The sequence below is a fragment of the Rhinopithecus bieti genome, unplaced genomic scaffold (assembly GCF_001698545.2).
Source record: "Rhinopithecus bieti isolate Rb0 unplaced genomic scaffold, ASM169854v2 scaffold_39586, whole genome shotgun sequence".
Taxonomy (NCBI): Eukaryota; Metazoa; Chordata; class Mammalia; order Primates; family Cercopithecidae; genus Rhinopithecus; species Rhinopithecus bieti.
The window spans coordinates 2,620,710-2,642,951 of record NW_016816842.1 but is presented as its reverse complement, the minus strand read 5'-3'; the positions used below and the strand labels follow the sequence as shown (position 1 = coordinate 2,642,951).

At 48.3% G+C, this 22,242-nt stretch overlaps 1 protein-coding gene across 1 annotated transcript in view; it reads left to right on the top strand.

Annotated features, from left to right (window-relative positions):
• The window catches only part of PDIA5 (protein disulfide isomerase family A member 5), a 93,362-nt gene that overhangs the window by 56,107 nt on the left and 15,013 nt on the right, over positions 1–22,242 (top strand). The window contains exons 9-12 of the mRNA XM_017855345.1: positions 1,657–1,748; positions 1,863–1,934; positions 8,131–8,267; positions 21,965–22,035. Of these exons, the coding sequence (XP_017710834.1) occupies positions 1,657–1,748; positions 1,863–1,934; positions 8,131–8,267; positions 21,965–22,035 (372 nt within the window). The remainder of the gene's footprint in view (positions 1–1,656; positions 1,749–1,862; positions 1,935–8,130; positions 8,268–21,964; positions 22,036–22,242) is intronic.

The window sequence follows — 22,242 nt, the reverse complement described above, 5'->3', positions numbered from 1 at the left end:
ATTCTTCCTGTATTATTTACTGCATCCTAAAATGGGTTAGGAAAAAAAAAATCAGTGATTTAGTGAGCATTTATTGTGTCCTTGCTGTATGTGAGGCCTTGTGCTCGGGACTTAAAACAATTGGAAAGATATCCAGGTGCCCCTAGGAATGGAGAGCCCAGAGGCACAGTGGCTCCCATCACCAGGAAGACTTGGTAGGAAGATGACAGTTACTGAGCTCCAGTTTTGTGCTAAAACCTCTCATCTCATTTAGTTGTCTAAAGAGCCCTGTGATGTTCACATCTTCCAGCAAGGGGCCTCAGTGAGGGTGAGTGACTTGCCCAAGGTCACATGACTCATAGGTGGAAGCTGTCTTTGCAATCAAGTTTATTGTCCTCTGAAACCACTATTTTTCTCTCTGTGTGTGTCCTTGTATATTATTCAGTGAAGTCCAGCTTCCTGGGTTTCTTCTCTCTGCTTCTGTAACTGCTGCTGGCTTTTTTTTAACTTACTTTGCCCTCGCTTCTATGCCACTCTGCTTTGTGGAACATCCTTTGTGTGTCTGGCCATTCTAGCTACGTTCTCTGGTGAAAACAGATTCAAAGTCCTGGCTAGGCATGCTGGCTCATGCCTGTAATTCTGGTGCTTTGGGAGGTTGAAGGGGGAGGATCGCTCGAGCCCAGGAGTTGGAAGCCAGCCTGGGCAACACAGCAAGACCTCATCTCTACCAAAAAGAAAAAAATTATTAGCCAGACATAGTGGCACACGCCTGTGGTCCCAGCTACTCAGGAAGCTGACGGGGGAGGATTGCTTGAGCCCAGGAGTTAGAGGGTACAGTGAGCTATGATCATGCCACTGCAGAGGGATTTTTAGGGGATTCTTTATTTGAGTCAGTCTTAGTATTTAGCTACATCATCAGTTACCCAGCTACTAAAATACTCTTTCTGATTCAGGGATAGTGGACATGTGGACCCCTGGAGCCAGAATATGTTCAGAATTCTGAGATGATGATCCAGCCAGGCTGTGGGTAATGGTCACCAACAGGAGGAAACACTGGCGAGACACAGCACGGCCTAGAGGGGGGAGAGTTAGGCAGGTGCCTCGTTTCTCATGTTGTGTTATGAGAACCACACAGTCTCCCTGGCCACATATAAGCTGTGAGATTTGAAAACATCACACTCAAGCCTAGGTGGGCAAACTGTGAGGTATCGAGGAAGGTGTCTAAGGATGTTGTGCAGAGCTGAATTGGTGTATGAAAGCCACTTACTTCCATTGCTTAGGAAAGAGTACAACCCTAGTTGACATGAGCAGAGAAACAGGCGTTAACACATCCTTGACTGTGGCCCCTCTCTGAGAGCAGTTGATGGCAAGGCCAGGCTTCTTCTGCAACCCTCAGAACATTTGTGTTGCTCTGGGGTGGTTCTTCCTGCAGGGAGCCAGAGGGAGCAGGCATGTGGAGTGTAGCTCTCGGCCCAGCTGCCTGGCTTCTCCAGCGCCAAGTCATGATTCCTGGCTGGCTTCGCTGGCCTTGTTTCTCAGCAGCCCTGATGCACATCAGTCTGTGGGGCTTTGTCCCACATGTCTTTCTGGTGGGACAGCAGCTGGACAGATGGCGTGTGGACTAGAGGATGTCTGTAGGGCATAGGCTCCACACGGCTGTTCTCCGCTTCCTCCCAGGTGCTGGCCGGGATGAATGTCTACTCCTCTGAATTTGAAAACATCAAGGAGGAGTACAGCGTGCGTGGCTTCCCCACCATCTGCTATTTTGAGTACGTCCCCCACTTTCCTTCTAAAGTTCACCTCCCTCCTTGGTGATTGACCATAATCTCAGGGTGGTATTTGCATCCCTGACTGAGCCCACGTTGTTTCTCCATGTTTCACAGGAAAGGACGGTTCTTGTTCCAGTATGACAACTATGGGTCCACGGCCGAGGACATCCTGGAGTGGCTGAAGAAGTAAGTGGGGTGTGTGTGTGTGTGTCAGGGGGCGTGGACCCAGAGGGCAGGGCACCTGCTGGGCCTGAGGGTCGCAGGGCTCTGGCTGGGGATTGGGGGAGAGAATGAGGAAGGGAATTGTGGTACTGCCTACATAGCTGTCTCTGGCTTGAGTCTAGGTCATATGGGGATTGTGGGAATTTAGGTTGCAGGAGCCATTTGGTGTGACTTTGGCCGGTGATGATCAGACCTGCCTCGGTGTTGGGTGTGGAGTCTGTCTTCCCTACCTCCCTTCTCCATGGGTTGGAATTGGGGAGGGGCTGTCTAAGCCTGTCAGCTCTTCTGGAATAGTCAGGGCCTTTCTGAAATCTTCCCACATTTCACATCAAGTTTCTCCTCAACACATCTATCTGGTGGATAGAGGTATTTCTCACCTAGGCTACCAGGTTTGAGAGAGGTTCCACTGCAGGGCTCTCTGAAAATAGAATTGTCAGTTGAACACTTATTTCAAACACAGCACTGTCTTAGGTGCTGTGAAGGTACTAAGAAATATTCTAATGCCTTAGGTTGCTGAGTGCTTTACTGTTCAACCCCCACAGGCATTGCTTCATAGCAACCTGTGATCCCTGTTTTATAACATGGTTAGATCATTGTAATGCCAAACCCCACCACCCTGTTGGCCCCTGCCTCCTTACCTGGAGCCCCCACTGTGCCAGGCCTGCTGCTTTGTGCTGCCAGATCACCCCATTCCCACTTCTCACCAGCACTTCCACAACAGGCTCACGATGTCCCCTTCTGGAATCCTCCCCAGGCCACCCTCGCTGAGCACGCACCTGGCTCAGGCTGCGCTCTGTGTGTCACGAGTTTGGCACTTACCAGCCACTGCTGCTTCATGGGTATTTGTGCATATGTGTTGAAATAATAACAGCCAATGTCTTTTGGGCTCTCCTTTGTGGCTGACACTGTTCTAAGCTCTTTACATGGATTATCATTTTAATCCTCACAACAGCACTGTAAGGAAGATGTTACCGTTCTCTTCGTTTTATGAATGAGGTTCCTGAGGCACAGTGAGGGGGTGGTGCTGCCAGTAAGCAGTGGCAGGGCCCTGATGGATCCCTGCAGCCCCTACGGTCCAACTCAGCCTCCTCAAGTTCTGCTCAGACCCCCTCCCCTCGGCTACTAACACAATGGATATTTATTGACATCGTTACCTTAGGGACATAGTGTGCAAACCCCAGGGTTAAAGAATTAGTTATCCAAAGATACGGAGGTTGAAAATGTGTATTTTCAACAAAATGGGAAAGAAGGGTGGGTTTTGTACCAGGAAAAAAAAATGCACATGAAACTGTTAGATTTCTAAAGGTGGAGAATCTCCATCTTCTGTTCTGCCTACTCCCAGGAGATAAGACACAAGTGCTAGCACATGTTTGCATCATATCTTTTATTTCTTGGAAGCGTTCTCACATCTCTGTCCCCATCGGCTACCTCATTTCCAGCCCCCGCCTGGGAAGGCTGCTGCCCATTATCATGTGTTCATTGTCTTAACCTGGGCCTTTGCTTTCCTGTTTTCCTTTTTCATTTGATAATAAGCGTGTCCTCTCCTCCAGCCAGACACATCTCATTCTGCTTTGGGAGAAGGTCTCAACAAATAGCAATCTCATTTGTCACCAGAGCATAAAATCTGTCTGCTTCCCTTCCCTTCTCTAACCTTTTCTGATTTCAAAACACCCTCATATCTTTTTTGGAAGGATAAGGTTTGTGTGTTTTTTTTAAGTGTTCAGAATTGCCTGCTAACCCTAGACAAAGGGACCACATCAATGGCGTTTCTGAACTAGGTTGTTATCTCCCCGTTGGAGCCTCCCACCCCGTCCTCTCACTCCTCTCCTCTCAGTGTACCCCATCCCGGCTCCCCCACCCACATTGCTCTGGCTGGCCTGCACCCCACAGCTGCCTCCAGATTCTGGTCCTGGGTACCCCATCCCCACTTCCTACTTCCCCCTATCCCCCGCCGTGGATGAGAAGGAGCTCTTGTTAACGGCCTTATCCTCTGCAAGAGCTAGCAATGTCATTCTGCTACCAGCTGGCTTAATTTTTAAAAATCTTTTCTGATTTTAGAGATACTCAACTAAGATAGGCTTATTACAGAAAAACCTGAAAGTGTGGTTAAACAAAAGTCCTCCCCACCCTATTACCCAAAGATAGCATATTGTTATTATTTCCCCTGCATAGATCCAGCTCCGTATGTGGGTTTTCCCGGAAAAACCCACATACGGAGTGGATTAAGCCTTTTCCAGTTTCCCCTCAGATCCTGGTGGGCAATAGTGACCTCATCTTTCCTGCTTCCCTAGGTTTCTCCATTGGCCCTTAGCTGCTCAGGGCTTCTGTGCAGCCAAGTATACAAAGATGAGGGTGAAGCCAGCCTAGCTAATTCTCCAGATGGCTCTCCAATGCCTAGGAGAGAAGACCCAGGTCCTGCCCTTCAATGTGTGACACTGGTGGTTGGACCAGGGAAGGGTGGCACCAGGTGAGGCAGGGCAGGGGGTCAGCCCTGGCGTCTGAGTGTATGAGGGCTCTGGAGTAGATACGTTGATTGTGGCGCTGGTGTCTTTTGTGTTCCTAATGGCCACGTATCTCATTGGCCCCTTGAAGCTGTCACTGGTGAGTTGGGCTAGCAGACAGGGGAAGGGGTGCATAAGCAGTGATCCATTTTGTGCAGGGCCATTTTGGCCTGTGTAGCTTCATACCAACCAGAAGTGAACTGAATTAACAAACACCAAGTTTTCTGGACTCATAATGTGTAGAGTTGTGTCTTCTCATCTATGGTACGTGCATCTCGCTTAGATGAGGGTCTGACTGTGTGACCCTCCCAGTCCTGGAGAGCCTGGGACAATTGCTGTCTCCAAACTGTGGAGCTCATGAAATCAGTCACATGAAGGCAGATCGTAAGGGAACATACAAGTCATCAAATCTGCCCCAGCAATTCTCCTTTCAAAGTTTGCATTTCCTCACTCCCATTGGACTCATTCTGAGGTTCCCCATTCATGCTCGAATGACTCTTATGATTTAGGTGATAAATTATATCTAGGAGCATTGGGGTAGTACTTTATAAAGTTACAAAGCATCTCACATCCATTCTCAGCCTAGCTGAATCTGAGAGCTAGGTAAAGAAAGGACCACAGTGCACTGTCTTGTCACTGTTTTAAGCTGTTTGATTGTGGCTAGTGGAGGAAACAGGACTCAGGCCAGGTCTTCTGACTCCCAGTTTGGCCTTCTTTCCCTCTCCCCTGCTATAGACAGAACACTCTTATTTACACCAAACTGAAGTTTCTTTCTCTGGAGCTTCCACTTGTTAGTGTTGATTCTCCTCTTCAGGACCCTGGAAAACAAATCTGAATTTCTTTTCTTAATGCAATTTGGAATATTTGACGATAGCCACTGTGTTCCTTTATGTCCTCTCTCGGAATTAAACACTTCCGTTTCCTTAAGCCATTTTTCCCCGAATGAGAGAAATGAGCATTCCTTCATTCAAGGAATCTCCTATTCAACGAGCATGTATTGAGCGTCTGCTGTGTATTGGGTGCAGGAGTTAGTAAAGAGGTCAGGGAGAGCCCAGTCTTCAAGGAGCTCACAGCCTGGGGTAGGCAGGGAGTGAAAAGCATCATTCAGTGTTTTGGGTTCAGACTCCCACTCAGTTCGTCTCTTCCCAGTACATCCTCTTATCACGGTGCCCAGTTCTCCAGTCCTCTCCCGAAAAGAAACTTCCAGTCTCCTGGGTGGGAGAGGGAGGCGCCCTAGGATCTGAGGATCTGACGACTCCCATGACCGCTAAACCTCCTGTTCTCAGCTGTAGGCTATAACTCTGCTTCAAGGAGTGGGCCTCCGGGCTCTTCAGAGCCTTGTCTTCTGTGTGGGTGTTGTTCTTGGGCCCCTACTCTGCTTTTTCTGCCCAGAAAGTTTTTTGTGTTTTGTTTTAAACTCCTGAACTGTTATTTTAGCAGTTTTAGAGTGTATTCGCCTCTGTGGTTAACTAGAAGTTCCTCCGGTTATTTCCTTCCGGTGCCTGTACTCCTGCAAAGCCATGGCTTCTCCATCCTATATTTGTACACTTGCTGCACTTTTTAAAAATTTAGTTTTTGAGTCGATTACATTCACATAATTCAATTTTTTTTTGTTTGTTTGTTTTTTGTTTTTTGTTTTTTTGAGATAAGGTATTGCTCTGTAACCCAGGTCGGAGTGCAGAGGGTGCCATCGTAGCTCACTGCAGCTTTGAACTCCTGGACTCAAGCAATCCTCCCGCCTCAGCCTCCTGAGTAGCTGGGACTACAGGCATAGGCCACCATGCCTGGCTAATTTTTTTATTTCATATTTTTGTGGAGATGGAGTCTCACTCCATTCCGCAGGCTGGCAAAATTTTAAGATTCTTAAAAAGAATACATTCAAAAGTCTCCCTTTCACTTCTTTCCTCCTTCTTATCCTCCCCCCATACCCTAGAATTTACAACTTAGACCAGTTTCTTTCATGTTCTTAGAGTGTTGCTTTATGTAGATATTAGCAAATGTGAATAAGTATATTTTATCTCCCCCCTTTTAATGCAAAAGTTAGCAAATTCTAGACTGTTCCATCCATCTCCAGCAGTTTGTCCACATCAGTGCGTACAGAACATCATTCTTTGTAGCGCTCAGCCCTGCCTCGTGTAGATGGACAGCATCTTTACTTCAGAGTAGGATGAATGTGGCGCTTTGCAACGTGAACCCAAGAAGCTTTACCTAAGCCGTCCTTCCAGTCTCCGCTATGACAAATAACCTGCAGTGAATGCCTTCAGATGCACATAATTGTGCACATGTGCAGGTGTATTGTAAAGATAAATTGCTCTGAAGTGGAATTGGTAGTGTTTTGAGGGGTCAGTAGTTTGAGCCCAAGTATAGGAACCTAGATTGCATGATGTTTGTCTAGGACCATTGTCTGGCTGGTGACTCATTCTGAAGCTTGATTTTGTCACCAGTCCCATCTGACATTGGATATGCATGGGCTGAGACTGATTTGCCCTCTCCCTGCCTCCTTCCATTTCTTGGGACCCGGGAGGCCGTGGCAGCCAGTGGGGCCCAGTCAGAAGGGCCAGAGAGGGCTTCTGAAGGCGACATCATACCCGGGCTTCTGCGGAGGGAAGCGAGTGGCAGATTTCCATTGTGTCAGCCACTTCGCTCCCTCTGGATTATCCAGCCCTGGCTGCTGGAACTTTAAAATGTTTCCTCCTGTAGGCTCTCAAAGGCGGGACACAATGGTTGTCTTTTCACATTTGTCATCCTCGAGGGTTTTTTCAAAGCTGCAATTAAGGTGCTCTGGCAAGGGTAGTTGTGGCAATAAAGCAGCAGAGAGACTGTGTCACCACCAGCCGCCTTGTCCTGAACTTTGGAGCAAGGGAGGGTCCCTGCAAGCCTCCCTCCTCCTAGCAAGATGATGACATAGGACTGGCACACAGTCACGCTGCGGAAACGGGCTCCAGAGAGGTCAGGCGGCTGCCTAAGGTTTTGCAGCTGATGAGTGGTAGAGTTGATTTGGCTTCTGGGAGAACTAAGTAAGTTGGTTGTTGGCCTCTGGGAAGGATTAGTGATGTAGCGTCCACACTCTCATAGTTAGGATACCCCCAGCCTTCCTTCCCTCACTGCGACCTTCCCTGCACCCCTATGTGGCAGCTTCCCCTTGCATGGCCTAAATCTGAACTTTCTCAGATACCTGGCCTCTCTCTCTCCTCCTCACTCCCTCCTCTCTGTACCCTCTTCCTCCCCTCCACTGCCCAGGGGGCAGTTTTAAACACAACAGTGAGCTTTTCCAAAGGTCACCATTCACTGTTGCTATTTATTCTTTCCAGTTTGCTGAAAGTTTGAAATAGGTTGAGAAAGCTAACAAGCCCCCAGATTCCCAGGAGGAAGTGAGATTTCTTAGGCTATCTAGAGAGCTGTAGCCAGAAGCCACGGTTTATAACAGGATATCAGCTAAGTACCTGTCTGGGGCTTTGCGGGGAAGGTGGAGGTGGGCAGGACAATACCACTCACCCCACGACCCCTCCATGAGGGCAGTTTCTGGTTTGTTAAAGGCTGAGCCCCTGGAGTGGGCCATCCTGAGCCTGTGGGGAGCTTTGTGTCCAGGGGGCTGGAATTAGAAGGGCTGCCCAGGCCCCAGGGCCTGCTCTGAGCTCTGCCTGTTTTTGGTCTTCCAGTCCGCAGCCGCCACAGCCCCAGGTCCCTGAGACTCCCTGGGCAGATGAGGGCGGCTCCGTTTATCACCTGACCGATGAAGACTTTGACCAGTTTGTGAAGGAACACTCCTCTGTCCTCGTCATGTTCCACGCCCCATGTGAGTGGAACTTTGCTCCTCCCCCTCCACACCCTTCCCTCTTTCAGAGTAGGATGAACGTGGCGCTTTGCAACGTGAACCCAAGAAGCACTTATTTGTTGGATGCCAGGACCCGTGCTAAGCCGGGGGATGCAGTGGTGATGGGCAAGGTCCCCACCCTCATAGTGCACATGGCCTACCCCCCATTGCCATGGAAACAGCACAGAAGTCCTGATTGGGCTGCATTTGTCCCTTAGCTAGAGCTCAGTGAGGCTCTACCACCCCTAGCTCTGAGCATCTTCCTCCCAGTCAGCATGAATTGGAGAAATTAGACTGGAAGCACCCTGAGATGTTACCTAGAACAGACTGGGCCTGGAAATAAAATTAGGGCTGATGCCTCATCTGGGGGCTCATGCCTATAATCCCAGCACTTTGGGAGGTCGAGGCAGGAGGATTGTTTAAGGCCAGGAGTTCAAGACCAGCCTGGGCAACATAGCAAGACCCCATCTCTACAATAAAAAATTAGCCGGGCATGGTGGTGCACACAGGAGGGCCTGTGCTTGCCCGGGAGCTGAGAAGGCATGGGGAGGCCAGACTGGAGCTGCAGATCACCTAGCATCTAGAATGCCTTCTGTCTGCTTCACCTAGTTGCAGTTTCAGCCTGAAATGAGCACAGTGAATCAAGGAAGTAAAATGCTATAAATGCTATCAAACATGCTTGCAATAAGGGCTGGAAGGCCTGTGGCTCAGGAGTTTTCTGGGCCAGTGTCCTCCCTACTCCCATGGAGTGTGGAAAATTGACCATCGGTGGTTTCCAAGAGGGACAGGGCTGCCCCTGGGAAGGCAAACAAGGCCACGTGAGAGCCAGGGGATGGCAGGTGCAGGCACAGAGTGTTGTGAGTAAGAGATTGTGAAGGAAAAGCAAGAGGTCAGTGCCTCATGGAGCAGGGCTGAAATGGCGAGGTCACGGTGCCTGAGGACTGCTAGTCCACAGAGGCATATTCTGTGAGGAGGAAATGTTATTCCTCCTCTTAATCATAGGGTCCTCATGCCAACAATTGTGTGTCACCCGACGGCAGTAACAAATTGTCTTCCTGAAGGGTCATCTTTCATTTTACCCAGAGTGCCAAAAGTGAGTACAATTAGCCCCATTTTACAGATGAGACTATCACACAGGGAAATGACATAGATCGCCCATGGCTCCATGAGTCCTGAGCTGCTTCAGGCCTCGAGAGCCTTAGGATCCAGGAAGAACAGGGTCAGAGCCTGAGCCCTGGTCTCCTGGCCGCCTCCCCTTCCCCTACAGTAGCTGTGGGTTTGGCTAGCCTGGAAATTGTTCACAAACCTACTCTTACCATGGATTTTCCTAACTCTTTCTTGCAAGTGCTAAATTCTTAAGGGAATCCAAAGGAAAGGTTTCCTATAGCTCTTCTTCTGAGTTCCTAGAAAAGAGACCAAAACAAGCCCCCAAAACTTAGTTTCAAAAACCCTCCAGTCTTGTGGGCCTCTCCTGATGAAGCGCAATGATGGGGCCTTAGGGGCGTCTGCCTCAGGTCTGCTAGGGCCTTGGTGAGGGCATCCTCGAGGGTAAAGGTACCTGAAGAAGTGCCCACCGTGAGGCCAGCCAGGCAGCACTGCAGTTCTCTTCCTAGCTATAAAATACACTCCCTGGCCAGCCTCAGAGCTGCTGGAAGCAAGTCTTTCAGGAAGTTATGTTGAACCTAGAGCCGAAATCACCCTGCTTGCACCCCGTCCCAGCCATGACGGCAGATACTGGCTGGCTGTTTTCAGTTCCTCCTTGGGAACCTCCAACGTCTTCACCCTCATGTGTCTGTCCTTCCAGTTACAGTCAGGAGAGGCCACCAGTCCCCTGGTCATTCATGGTTCTGCGCGTGTGAGTTTATTTCTGCTGGGCGGGCAGAGTGAGAGGGATCAGGGCAAAAGCACGTGGTTAGCTTCCTGATGTGCCGCCCTTTAATGTTCCCATCAGATGGTAATAGCTCTGGATTAATTCTCTTTCTACACACTCCTTCATTAGGAGCATGGTCTTTAGCCTAGGAAGGGATGGAATATACATGCTTTTTAGGGAGTTCAGAGCTCAGGACAGGTGAATTGAGAGCAGAGAGCTCGTAGCTGCCTGGCTTTGTACCTCGTGCCAGAGTGCTTCCGAGAACCCCCAGTGATCAAGAAACCACTTTTGCAGTGTTTGAGGGACCTGGAGTAAAGGACAAATGCCAAGAGGCCAGAGACCAGCAGTGTCATCCCAGGTTTCCTAAGTGCAGAAAGGGTGAATTCCGGAAATCACAGTGTTCCAGGTGTCAGTCCCAGGCCAAATACGGAGTGCTTTGGAGACAGACCATTTTAGAACCTCACAGAAACAAACTGGGATCCATCTAACATAGCAGACCACAACTTCTACTCCAGATCGCTGAATGTGCTGCTTGGTTTGTTTCTTGGTGTAGGATTGCTGAGCTTGATGAATTAGCATGTCTTTCTTTTATCAAGACATTTGACAAAATGAGTGGCTCTTTTCCTGAGTGTGATGGGGAGAATCAGACAGGATGGAGCTACCCTGAGGGGAAGCATCCCCTGAATACATTGTGACTGTGAATCTGGCCTGAGTCTGTCTAGGGGTATGTACTTGTTTTAATCAGCAACTTTGTTAACAATATAAAAAGGCATACTTTCACATTTGGCAGGGTTAGCCTTGGGAAAAAGCTAACCAGCTGACATATCAGGCCATGCATTGACATTTTGAAGCACCCCAACAAACCAAAATAGTGGGGTTCAAACTAAAAAGCTGAATTTATTTTTTATGACTCTATGCTAATTATAAAAGTAATGCATATACATTTTGTCAAGCGATAATACAGGAAAGTATGGAGAAGAAAATTAAAATGCTTCCTGATACTGATTCCCAGAGAAGACCGTGGTCTTTCTTTGCAGTGTTGTTTGTTTGTTTGTTTTCTTTTCTTTCTTTCCTTTTTTGACACAAGGTCTCACCCTGTCACTCAGGCTGGAGTGCACTGGCACAAACACAGCTCACTGCAGCCTCAACCTCCTGGGCCCAGGTGATCTTCCCACCTCAGCCTCCTGTGTAGTTGGGACTACAGGTGCACACCACCACACCTGGATAATTTTTAAATTTTTTGTAGAGATGGGATCTCACTTTGTTGCCCAGGCTGGTCTGCATTGTTGTTTCTATGCTCATAGTAAGTATCCAGTCAATGTTAGTTTCTTTCCTGTATCCTGCTTAGAAAGGCCAGGAAGGGAAAGGGCCTTCAGCTTCCTCCTGATCTGTGCTGCCCCAAGGCGGTGCTCTCTGGCACCTGTGGGTTCCAGAGGCAAGTCACTTGCTTCTCTGCCTGGAACTGATGGGATGCTTGTGAGGCCGCCCTGCTGGGCTCTTGGCAGGAAAGGCACACAGCACCCCTCCCTGTTCTGTGTTACCTGTCACTGTGAGTGATGAGCGACCTGGAGATGCCATGGGCCCTACTCCTTTACCCTGTTGCCAGCGCTCCCGCCACTCACTTCCCACCTCAGCCTCCCCCGTCTCCCCATTGTCTTCCTTCCCTTTGTCTCCCAGCGACAGCCCATTAGAAACCCTCCACAGACACTTCAGTGGCCTCTCCAACTGATGCCTAAGTTGTCACTAAATACATGAGCCTGAGGCAGCCACAGTGCTAGGCCCTTCATATGGGTGATCTCCATCCCGCCGCAGGCCACACTGTCCCCCAGGAGCTGGGCTGGGCCTCCTAGGCAGGACAGGCTGAGTGTGAGCAGAGGGCTCTGAGAGGGGCGTTTGTAGCACTGCCAGTGACAGAGCCTGGGCCCAAAGCCAGGAGCAGCCTCTCTTGCTAGCACTTGGCTTCCCCTTTGTAGCGAGGCTCCGTGCCTGACCTCCCTCTGGTCCTCACGGTGGGGCCTCACACGTAGCCCCAAGCCCAGTTTTCCCACCCTGCAGGCGACAGAGATGCTCTCTGCAAAGGGTGTGTCAGCAGGACACTGGCTGCTGCCACCCGTGACACCTTTTGTTTTTCTGCAGCGTTCTGTATGAGAGAAGTCAGTGTGTGTGGCCATACTCATCTCCGCTTGTCACTGTTTTTTGTCTCTCTCTAGTAACTCCAGGCCTGCATTAGCAGGGGAAGGACAGGCTGCTGTGGGACCACCTGAATAGATATCATTTATGTGGGGATGTTCAGGGGGTGAAGGGGGGCATCCCAGAGAGGGGTGTTCCTGAGGAGCACCTTGTCTCTGCTAGGCCCGTGGACACCCATGCAGGTGCTGGGGATCCTGAGCACCCCCTGCCCTTCCTGTCCTCTGTGCTGCAGGGCCTGTTGGGGGCCACATGGCTCTACCCTTGCCCACCCCCTGACTCATCAACCCATTTTCCTTGGTAACAGGTCTGAGATGGGATGTTTTCTTTGCCATAACTCGCCTCCAGCAGGTGTCTGCACTGCCTTCCAGGAGCCGGGCTGTTTCTGGCAGCAGGTCCCCATCAGACTCAAGATTTTCTGCTGCCAACTTTTTTTTTAAGCTTTTAACTTTATTTTTGTCTTATTCTCAAAGCAATATATAACCTCTGTAGAAAACCTAGAAGGTACAGTAAAATATAAATGATCAAGGAAAGAAACTACCTATAATCCCATTATCCAGAGGTAACCACTTTTTTTTTTTTTTTTTACACTTTTGGCATCATTCTTGCTATTGTCGTTCATTTATTTTCCCCTTGTTTTAACTTTTATTTTAAAATGAATATACCATAAAATTGACCTTGTTTTTTAATCACATGTATAGATTTGTGTAACTATCATGCCACTAAGTACCTTCATGCTGTCATTTTACTTTATTCATTCATTTATTTATTTCTCTTTTTTTTCTTTTATTTTTTTAGAGATGGAGTCTCACTATGTTGCTCAGGCTGGCCTCAAACTCTTGGGCTTAAGTGATCCTTCCACTTCAGCCTCCTGAGTAGCTGGGACTACAGGCACAGGCCACCACATCTGGCTAATTTTTCGGATTTATTTTTGTAGAGATGGAGTCTCCCTGTGTTGCTCAGGCTGGTCTTGAACTCCTGGGCTCAAGTGATTCTCCTGCCTCGGCCTCCAAAGCAGTTGGGATTACAGGCATGAGCCACTGCACTTGCCCACTTGTGTTTTCTAATTACACAAATAATTTAAGAATAATATTAACAGTATTCTTGTTATCAGCAGTGCAAGGTTCAAGGGATACATAAGAGTACAGTGTAGACAGTGAAAATCCCTCACTTCCCACGCCGTGCCCCTTCTCAGGGCTGGTCACCACTCACAGTGGAGGATGGATCCTTCCTTCTCCTTCTGCAGTGCTTCTACCTAAACAACAGGGGTTGGGTTTTTTGTGTTTGTTTTTAACATAAATAGCACCACTTTCTATCCATTTTTCTGTGATTTGCTTTTTTTAACTTGTCAATAGGTCTTGAAGATATTTTCACGTAAACGTAGATATTGGCACCTAAATCTACCTCAATCTTTTTAACCATTGAATAGTATTTTATAATTTGGATATGCCAGAAATTTTAAACCATTCCCCTATTGATAGGTTTTGTATTTATCTCCAGTTTTTCACTATTCAAACAACATAGTGAGCATTGGTAAACATATATAATTGGGAACATGTATAAATATTTGTGATTAATTCCTAAAAGTGAATTTCCCTGGCCCTGGGGTAAGTAAGCTTGAGCTTTGGTAGATGCTACCAAATTGCCCTACAGAAAGGTTTTCCCAACCCTAGCATGTGACAGAGCCTTTGTCCTCGCAGCCATGGATACTATCTGCCTTTTATATTTCTGCTAAGCTGGGCAAAAGAGCAACTTGTCTGCAGCTATCTGACCTCTCGGGAAGCTGGATATCTTTTCATATGATAATCAGCTTTTCATGTTTCTTCCATGGACCACCTATTCATATGCTTTGCCCATTTTTCTGCTAGGTCTTTTTATTTATTTGTCTTTTTATTCTTGACCTAGAACTCTACAATTATAGATATTAATCTTTGTCTGTTTTCTGTGTTTTCCATGTTCCGACAGTCTATTTCTTGCTCTAACTTTGTTTATGGTGCCTTTCATTGTACAAAGCTTTACATCCTTTTTAGCTAAATAACAGCTATTATATTTATTGGTCACTGATCACACTTACTATGGATCAGGCGTTGTTCTAGTACTTTCCATATTTTAACTCATTTAGTCTTCATTAAAAAATTCTGTGAATTTGATGTCATGATTAATTATTCTCATTTTATAAGTAAGGAAGGGGAGACACCAAGAGGTCAAGAAACATTCCGAAGGTCGCATAGCCAAAAAGTGCAGCCAGAATGAAATCCCAGGCTGTCCCAGAGGCCACAGCCTAACACTGAACCATTCTGCAAGTCTGCCTTCTCCCATCCTGACCTCTGGGGTTTGTGGGTTTTTTAGGAAATTCTCCCTTAGGATATAAAAATAGTGCCCTATATTTTGTCATAATGTTTTTATTTTTTCATTTCTTTCTTTAATTCATCTCTATTTTTCATTGGTTTGTTGTGCCAGGTGGGAGGAAGGGATCTGATTTTCTTTCTTTCTTTTTTTTTTAGACAGGGTCTCACTCTGGTCACCCAGGCTGGAATACAGTGGCATGATCATAGCTCACTGCAATTTCAAACTCCTGGGTTCAAGTGATCCTCCTGCCTCAGCCTCCTAAGTAGCTAGGACTACAGGCACACACTACCAAGCCTGGCTAATGTTTTAAATTTTTTATAGCAGTGGAATTTCACTGTGTTGCCCAAGTTGGTCTCAAACTCCTGGCCTCAAGCAATCTTCCTGCCTTGACCTCCCAAAGTTCTAGGATTATAAGCATGAGCCATTGCATCTGGCCCTAATTTTATTTATTTAAGTCTTTCATATGCATCTTTTTCCTTTACATTTACCCCTTAACATTATCTTGTAGGCATTTTCATATGTTACTAAAAGTGTTTTTTTTGTACATGCTTTTTGTGGCCACATAATATTCCATTGTATAATATGATGACACTGTAAATTAGTTAACTAGCATCATAATATTGAAGGTTTGAGTTGTTGACCATATTTCCTATTATAAATCGTGCTGCAAAGAACATTTTAATGCATAAATATTTGTCTACATATCAGATTATTTCCTTAGGATAGAAACCTGGAAGTAAAATTTTAAAAGCTTGTTTATCCACATTTTGCACGAACGTAAAGGAAAAAACAAACTCTTTGCATAAAAGGAGGGGCCATGTGATGAATAGAGGCATCTGTGAGTGTGTGAGTCTTCCCCAAGATGCCTGTAACTGTCAAGGAGTCCACTTTGGTGCTTATGCATTTGGAAGCCTTAAAAGAGCTCTGAGGTCTCTGTAGGCCCCTCCGTGTCCGTATTTCTGCTGGCATTTGTAGGAAACCCTCCCTCCCTGGCATGCCTCAAGCCAAATTCCAAGCAAGGCAGGAAGCAGGCTCTTCTAGAGGCCCAAGTACTACCCCAGTACCCTGGCTACCAGGGAGCTTTACAGATTAATCTAGTCCCCTGGGAAATTCTGGTTCCAGCATCCAGGAAAGCCCTATAGCTGGTCTGTAATAAAATCATAAGAATAATTGAATTTAATGAAATGCAGAGGAATCCGAGGGCTTGGGGTCGACAGGAGGCCAACATTCCCACAGCCAGAAAAGAGCATGATCAAGGAGCTGATGTGCAGACCTCTATGCCAGATCATGGAAATCAGAGTAAGTGCACTTACACAGATGATAAAAGCCCAACAAGGAAGTTTAGCAATAAAACTTAATGGCCCCTCAAATCACAATGAGGACACGGAATGCAGTGGGCCAGAGTCCCGCTCCCCGCGTGTAACCCTCCTCCTCCAGCTGTCCCACAGCCAGAGACATCATGAAGGCCAGGCCCAGGGGGCTGGTGCTCAGGTCATGGCCAGCTCTGTCCATCACCCGCGGCTCCCCAAGACAGGAGGGTGTCAGGGAGGGAGGTGTTTGCTCAGCCAGACCTTTCTCCTCCTCTGGGCCTGGCCAGGTTCCTCATCTTAAACTCTGTTTGCAGAAGTTTATTGCTTAGCCTTAGTGTCTTATTCAGGGTCAGAGGGAATTGATGCTAAAATTGAAAACCATAACGATATCAAGAGAATTCTAGGGTATGTATGGGAAACTTTAGAACAGCATCCTTAGATATTAGAGATTTGGGGAGACATTTTTCTCCTAGTGAGGTGCAGAGGAGGTGCAAAGATGGTAGTGGTAAGGGGAGGAGAGGGGATGTGCACAGTAAATGGCTTGGTTGCCAGTTTTGCTCATTAGAGGTGTTTAGTCATATTAACAACTATTTGAGTGCAAGCCATGACCCTTGCCCATAAAGAATTTAGTCCTGCCAAACTTTGTGTGCACAGGTGTAAACCTAACAACCTAACAAGTCATGAGGCTAAGTCATTCAGAAAGTGTGTGGAGCAGCGTGGGCAATATCAGGAATACAGTGGCCAACTAGACAAGACAGCTGAGCCCCTGCCTGCACATACGGAGCCTCCATTCCAGTTGAGGGGATGGGCAGGGAACAAGTGAGCAGATTACTTCAGCTGCTTTGAGTACAATTAAGAAAACAAAACAGGTTATTGGGAGAAAGCATGATAGTGTGAGGCGCCTTTGGGATAGGTGGTCAGGGAGGGTCTCCTAGAAGGTGAAATTTGAGTGGAAGCCTGAGTGGCTGATGTAAAGGGGTGAGCCGCACATGGGAAAGAACATGTTGCAGGGCCCTGGGGTAGAAATGAGCCTGGCGTGATTGCAGAAGAGAAGGAGAGCCAGAGGCTGCAGTAGGAGTGACCTGAGTTGAGGTTGAAGGTAGGCAGGACTCAGATTGTGTGGGGTCTGTAGCCATAGTAAGTTTGGATTTGAATCTACCTGTGATAGGAAGCCACTGGGAAGTTTTAAGCAAAGGGATTTGATATGATTGATGTTTTGAAAATATACCCCGGCTGCCCTTAAATAACAGAAGACAGGCTGCCCTTAAATAACAGAAGACAGCAGTATCACAGTCACAAAGCAACACAAAATTAAATGCCATAGAAATACCTGAATAAGAAGTATTTTGTAATTAGAAGAGAAACAGATCATTTGATGGGGCTACAGTGAACTGGGAAGACTCAAAGCAGGGGCCAGAACCAAGGCAGGATTGCGAAGGGTTGTCCAGGGTAGATGCTGCCTGTGGAGAGGTCCTATCCATCAGGGCAGGGGCTGGGAGGAAGAGGGGGCAGGTGGTGATGGCCCTGGGGGATTTGTCACTTTGTCTTCCAGAGCCACAATTTCTGGCACTGTAAAACGGACCTACTGAGCTGTGTCACGTGTCTGGTGGGGCTGCTGCAATACAGTGTGGAAGCCCAGCACAGATTGCGAGTGCTTTCCTTATAGAGGTGGGGAATTCTGGGAGCTGAGGCACACGATTTCTGGGAGACAGCCACGTGTGTGAGCTGCAGAAACTGGTTTCCTGGTATCGACCTCAGCTGGCTTCCCATGTTTGTGGCAGACGTTGCAAGGTGGTCACTGCTTCTCTTCCCAGTGAGCCAGTTCTCAGACTCAGCCTCTGTCTCAGGCCCACTGCTGATGGAAGCTGGCAGGTGGAATGAAACCCGCTTGCCACCCTAGCAGGGCAGTGGCGTCAAAGGCCTGGAGCCTGATAAAGGGATGAAGGAAACTCCCTACCAGCACACAGTGAATTCTCATCTTCAGGAGTCCTGCCACATCAGCTGGGTCACTTTCGAAAGAAACAGTGATTCTCAGTGAATGGCAATGGCTGGCTTTTCTTTGTCTTCCCTCCCCCAACTCCTACTGCAGTCCCACTGTCCACCTTGACCGTGGGCCCTGCCAGCAGCTGGCCTGACAGCACCATCCATATCATGGAGGGTATGGCGAGAGTGGTCAAGGGAGCCTCTCTTCCCTACCTCTCCCAACTCCCATGGAGGCCACCCAGGGCCTCACACCTGTATTTCCTGAGGCCTCCCTGTGTGTCCTCCACTATGTGCTGCTGGGCTGAGTCAGTCTGTCTCAGGGCAGTGGACCTTTGAGGACTTTGCAGGGACCACTCGCGTCTCTCCAGAGCAGGTTGAACTCTCACTCACAGCCGCAGGCGAGTCTCTGAGCTTCCTTCTCCTGCAGTTTGTTCATGCAGGGTGAGCTCCTCACTCTGCCCCAGTCGGAGGAGGTCAGCCTGAGAGCAGGAGAATGAGGGGCCCACCTTGGACAGGTGTAGGGAGCAGCAGCCTGGGGGTGCCCCAGGGGCAGGGAGATCCCTTTAAGAGCTATAGAATTTTTTCATCCTGACCATGGCCCCAAAGGATGGTTTACTCCACTCTATTTTAGTGAAAAGCAAAAAAATAAGTTTTAATCTTAATATACCTCATATTAAGTCAGTAGTCCGTGTTCTTCCACTTCCCCTCCCAATGGAAAGTGATTGGCTTGGAGTCTGGTGGCCTCCCTTTGTCCTGGCTCCTAACCCCAGTTCTGAGGATCCTGCTGGAATTATACATACGTGTGGAGTATATGTATCAGTGTGGGGAAGGAGAAGAGAGGGTTTTGTGACAGTCTCAAGAATGTGACTGCCCAGGAGGCTCAGACTCCTGCCCCAGCTCTCCCTGGTCCCTCTTGAAGTTCTTCCTCCTCTCACTGCTGAGGTGGGGGCCACTGCCTAGAGGGAGGGACCTGCCTGCTGTCCCCCATTGGATCACGGGCTGTACGTGTCCCATTGGGAGCAGGCTCAGAGAAATACAAATAGCACTGCATGCTTTTGTTTCAGGTGCATCCTATTAAATGAGCTTTTGTGGTTGCCCCTGGGAATCTGCATGTAATCGGTATGTAAAATTGTTTCTGTGGGGAAAACAGCCAACTTAACAAAACAACCCTTTTGTAACTGGATTATTTAGGCGACACATGGCTTGTGATGATGCTAATGTTCATTTCTGGAAAGTGATATTCTTGTCATTCAAAATAATGATGACCTTGATACCTCTACAGCTCATGATAGGGGGGATCCCAAGTGGGGTCTAGTCAGACTGTAAACTCCCAATGTCGTCTAACCCTGTGTGCATTTTTCTGGAAGAAGGGTTTACCACTTTGATCATGATCTCCATAGTGTCTGACTGCAGGGGACATTAAGAACATCTGCTGTGGAGAACCAGGCCAGGAACAGCCAAGCTGCCCTGCCCAGCCCAAGGGCAGCCTCTAGGGGGCTGAGCTCAGCAGTCCCAGAGAAGCCCTTAGGAGCACTTAGGAGCACAGCGGAGTTCTGCACTGCTGAATTGGGCATGGGGACATCCTTGTTTCTCTGAGGCTGCCTCTGCCCTCCTGATTGGGACCTCTGTCCTCTGCCTCTAACTTGCCTCCATGTGTCCTTTCATCTGCCACCTCCAGGAGGTCTTCTCAAGCCCCTGGTCACCCCAGGAGTTGTCTACTAATTATTTAATTAGGTCTCTTCATTGCTGACCAGTAAATATCATGTATCTATTAAATGATGATCCTTTTACTTCATGGGGAGGTAGAAGGTAAAAAAAATCCTCAAGTCCCACCTTTAGAGTCACCATCTGGGGCCAGGCATGGTGGCTCACGCCTGTAATCCCAGCACTTTGGGAGGCCGAGGCAGGTGGATCACGAGGTCAGGAGATCGAGACCATCCTGGCTAACACAGTGAAACCCCGTCTCTACTAAAAATACAAAAAACTAGCCAGGCGTGATGGCGGGCGCCTGTAGTCCCAGCTACTCGGGAGGCTGAGGCGGGAGAATTGCTTGAACCCAGGAGGCGGAGGTTGCAATAAGCTGAGATCGCGCCACTGTACGCCAGCCTGGGCGACAGACCGAGTCTCCATCTCAAAAAAAAAAAAAAAAAAAAAAAAACAGTCACTGGTACCTAGAGCCCAGCGTGATGAGTGTGTAGTGTGGGTGCAATATGTAATAAGGCTAAAAGCAGCTGCCGGCTCCCCCAGGGCTGCCAGGGCAGGTGAGGAGTGCTCTTCCTCTGGTTCATCCCTTGAAGACATCATGTGTGCCACTGTATTCCCCTCTGGACCAAAGACCATGGTCCTCTCTGTCATTATGCTGGAAGATTCTAAGGGCTAATGCCTTTTCTACCCTTTCTTCTGCATCATAGCCCAACAGGAGTAGGGAGCTTCCTAGATAATGGCAGCAGAGATGCCTGTATACCCAGCAGTTCCTCCTCTTCTTGTTGTGGAGCCTCCCAGTTGAGGGTTAGCAGCGTCTCTCTTCTTGGATCCACCTGGGAAGAACAGACATGTTGGTGTGGCTCAGAACTGTAGTCACTCCCTTGGCTGCATTCCATGAGGGTCAGTGCCCTTGACCAAGTCATGTCTCCAGTGCTCTGTCCAGAGGAGGAGCTTGACAACACTGCCTGGGAGCTCGAGGATCGGTTTGGTTTTCTGTTATCAGTTAAGTGGGGAGTAGCACTGCAGGGTCCCTTGTCCCTGAGAGGGACAGGGTGAGGATGAGCTGAGGAAGCCAGGTACAGGCAGGAGTGGAGTGGAGAGATTAAGAATGAGACAGGTTCATGTCTCACCTGGAGCTGAGTTCTGCAGAAATGGCCTTGGAGGAGGAGACAGGAGCTTTCATCCCTGCCGTGTGCTCAGCTGGAGGCAGGAAAGCTGATTCCATAGCTCAGTGGGAGTTCTCCTCTGATTATACTGTTTGACTTTCTGTCTTCCTTTCTTCTTGTCTTTCTTTTTCCTAACAATCAGTAGTAGAATTACAGCGTTCTCAGCTCCCACACAGTTGCACACCCCTGAGAAGGTTGAGTCACGACCTATCATCCACTGATCCTGGTTAATGCATGGTTCCCCGCACAGCCGGGCTCACCTTCTGAGCAGCCTCCAGCCTGAGCCAGTCTGCAGACCCCTCACTTCCCAGTCCCTCCAGCATCAGAGGCCAGAAAGTACTCTTTCTATTAAAATGAAAACAATGTACAAATGTCGAGGTCTGTCATCTACACGAAGTGCTTAATTTCTTTTTAATGCATCAAGTTTTATTATTTGTGACATCTTACTGTGTTCATGTGGCTGTAAGAAAAGGACGGAGCAGTTTCTATCCCAAGAAAATCCCATCATGTCATGTGGGGACAATTGGAATGTAATTATGTCCCATACTCATGCTTCTGTGAATTTTTATGCCCAGCTCAAGGCCTCAGACTGCCTTCTGTCCAGAGAAGATGATGATGGTGATCACAGCATAGTGCCACAACCTACACGCTGCCTGCAGCTGGGGCCTCCCACCAGATCGGTTGGGTTTTCAACCCAGCTCTGTGTATATATACAGCTGTGTATATAGCCCTGGGCAGTCACCTGCCCTCTTGGTGCCTCAACTGTCTAATCCATAGAATGGAGATAATGTCAGTTTCTACTCTGTGGGGTGGTTATGAGGCTGTAAAGCACTGGTCAGTACCTGGCACACCAGGGCTACATACACGTTGCCCATATTCTTCATGTAGTTGTTTTATTTTTGTGTCTGGAGTACCTTCCCAATACCCCAACCCACTTCTGGTGGATTAAGCAAAATATTTCTTTTCTTTGAGCTGGTGCTGCTGCTGCTTTTCTCCCAGGTCCCCCCAGTGTCTGGGAACGGGGCTGAGTTGCCTTACACAGGCGGCGCAGGGGAGCATACTGAGGGCCTCTGTGCCATAAGAGTGGTTTCTCTTGATCTCTCCCCACAGGGTGTGGCCACTGTAAGAAAATGAAGCCAGAGTTTGAGAAGGCAGCAGAAGCCCTCCATGGAGAAGCGGATGTAAGCTTCCTTTCCTTCCCCTCACCGTTCTCTTTGAAAGAATCATTGACAGGTGGAATCATTATGACTTTGCCCTACAAGCCCTGCTGCAGCTCCCCTGGTCCCTGGAGGCCAGCGGTGCCTCTGTGTGCCCAAGTAGAACACCTTAGACAGATGGGATCCTAGAGGAGGGCAGAAGGACTGTTGGGCCATGTTCCTGTGCCCGTC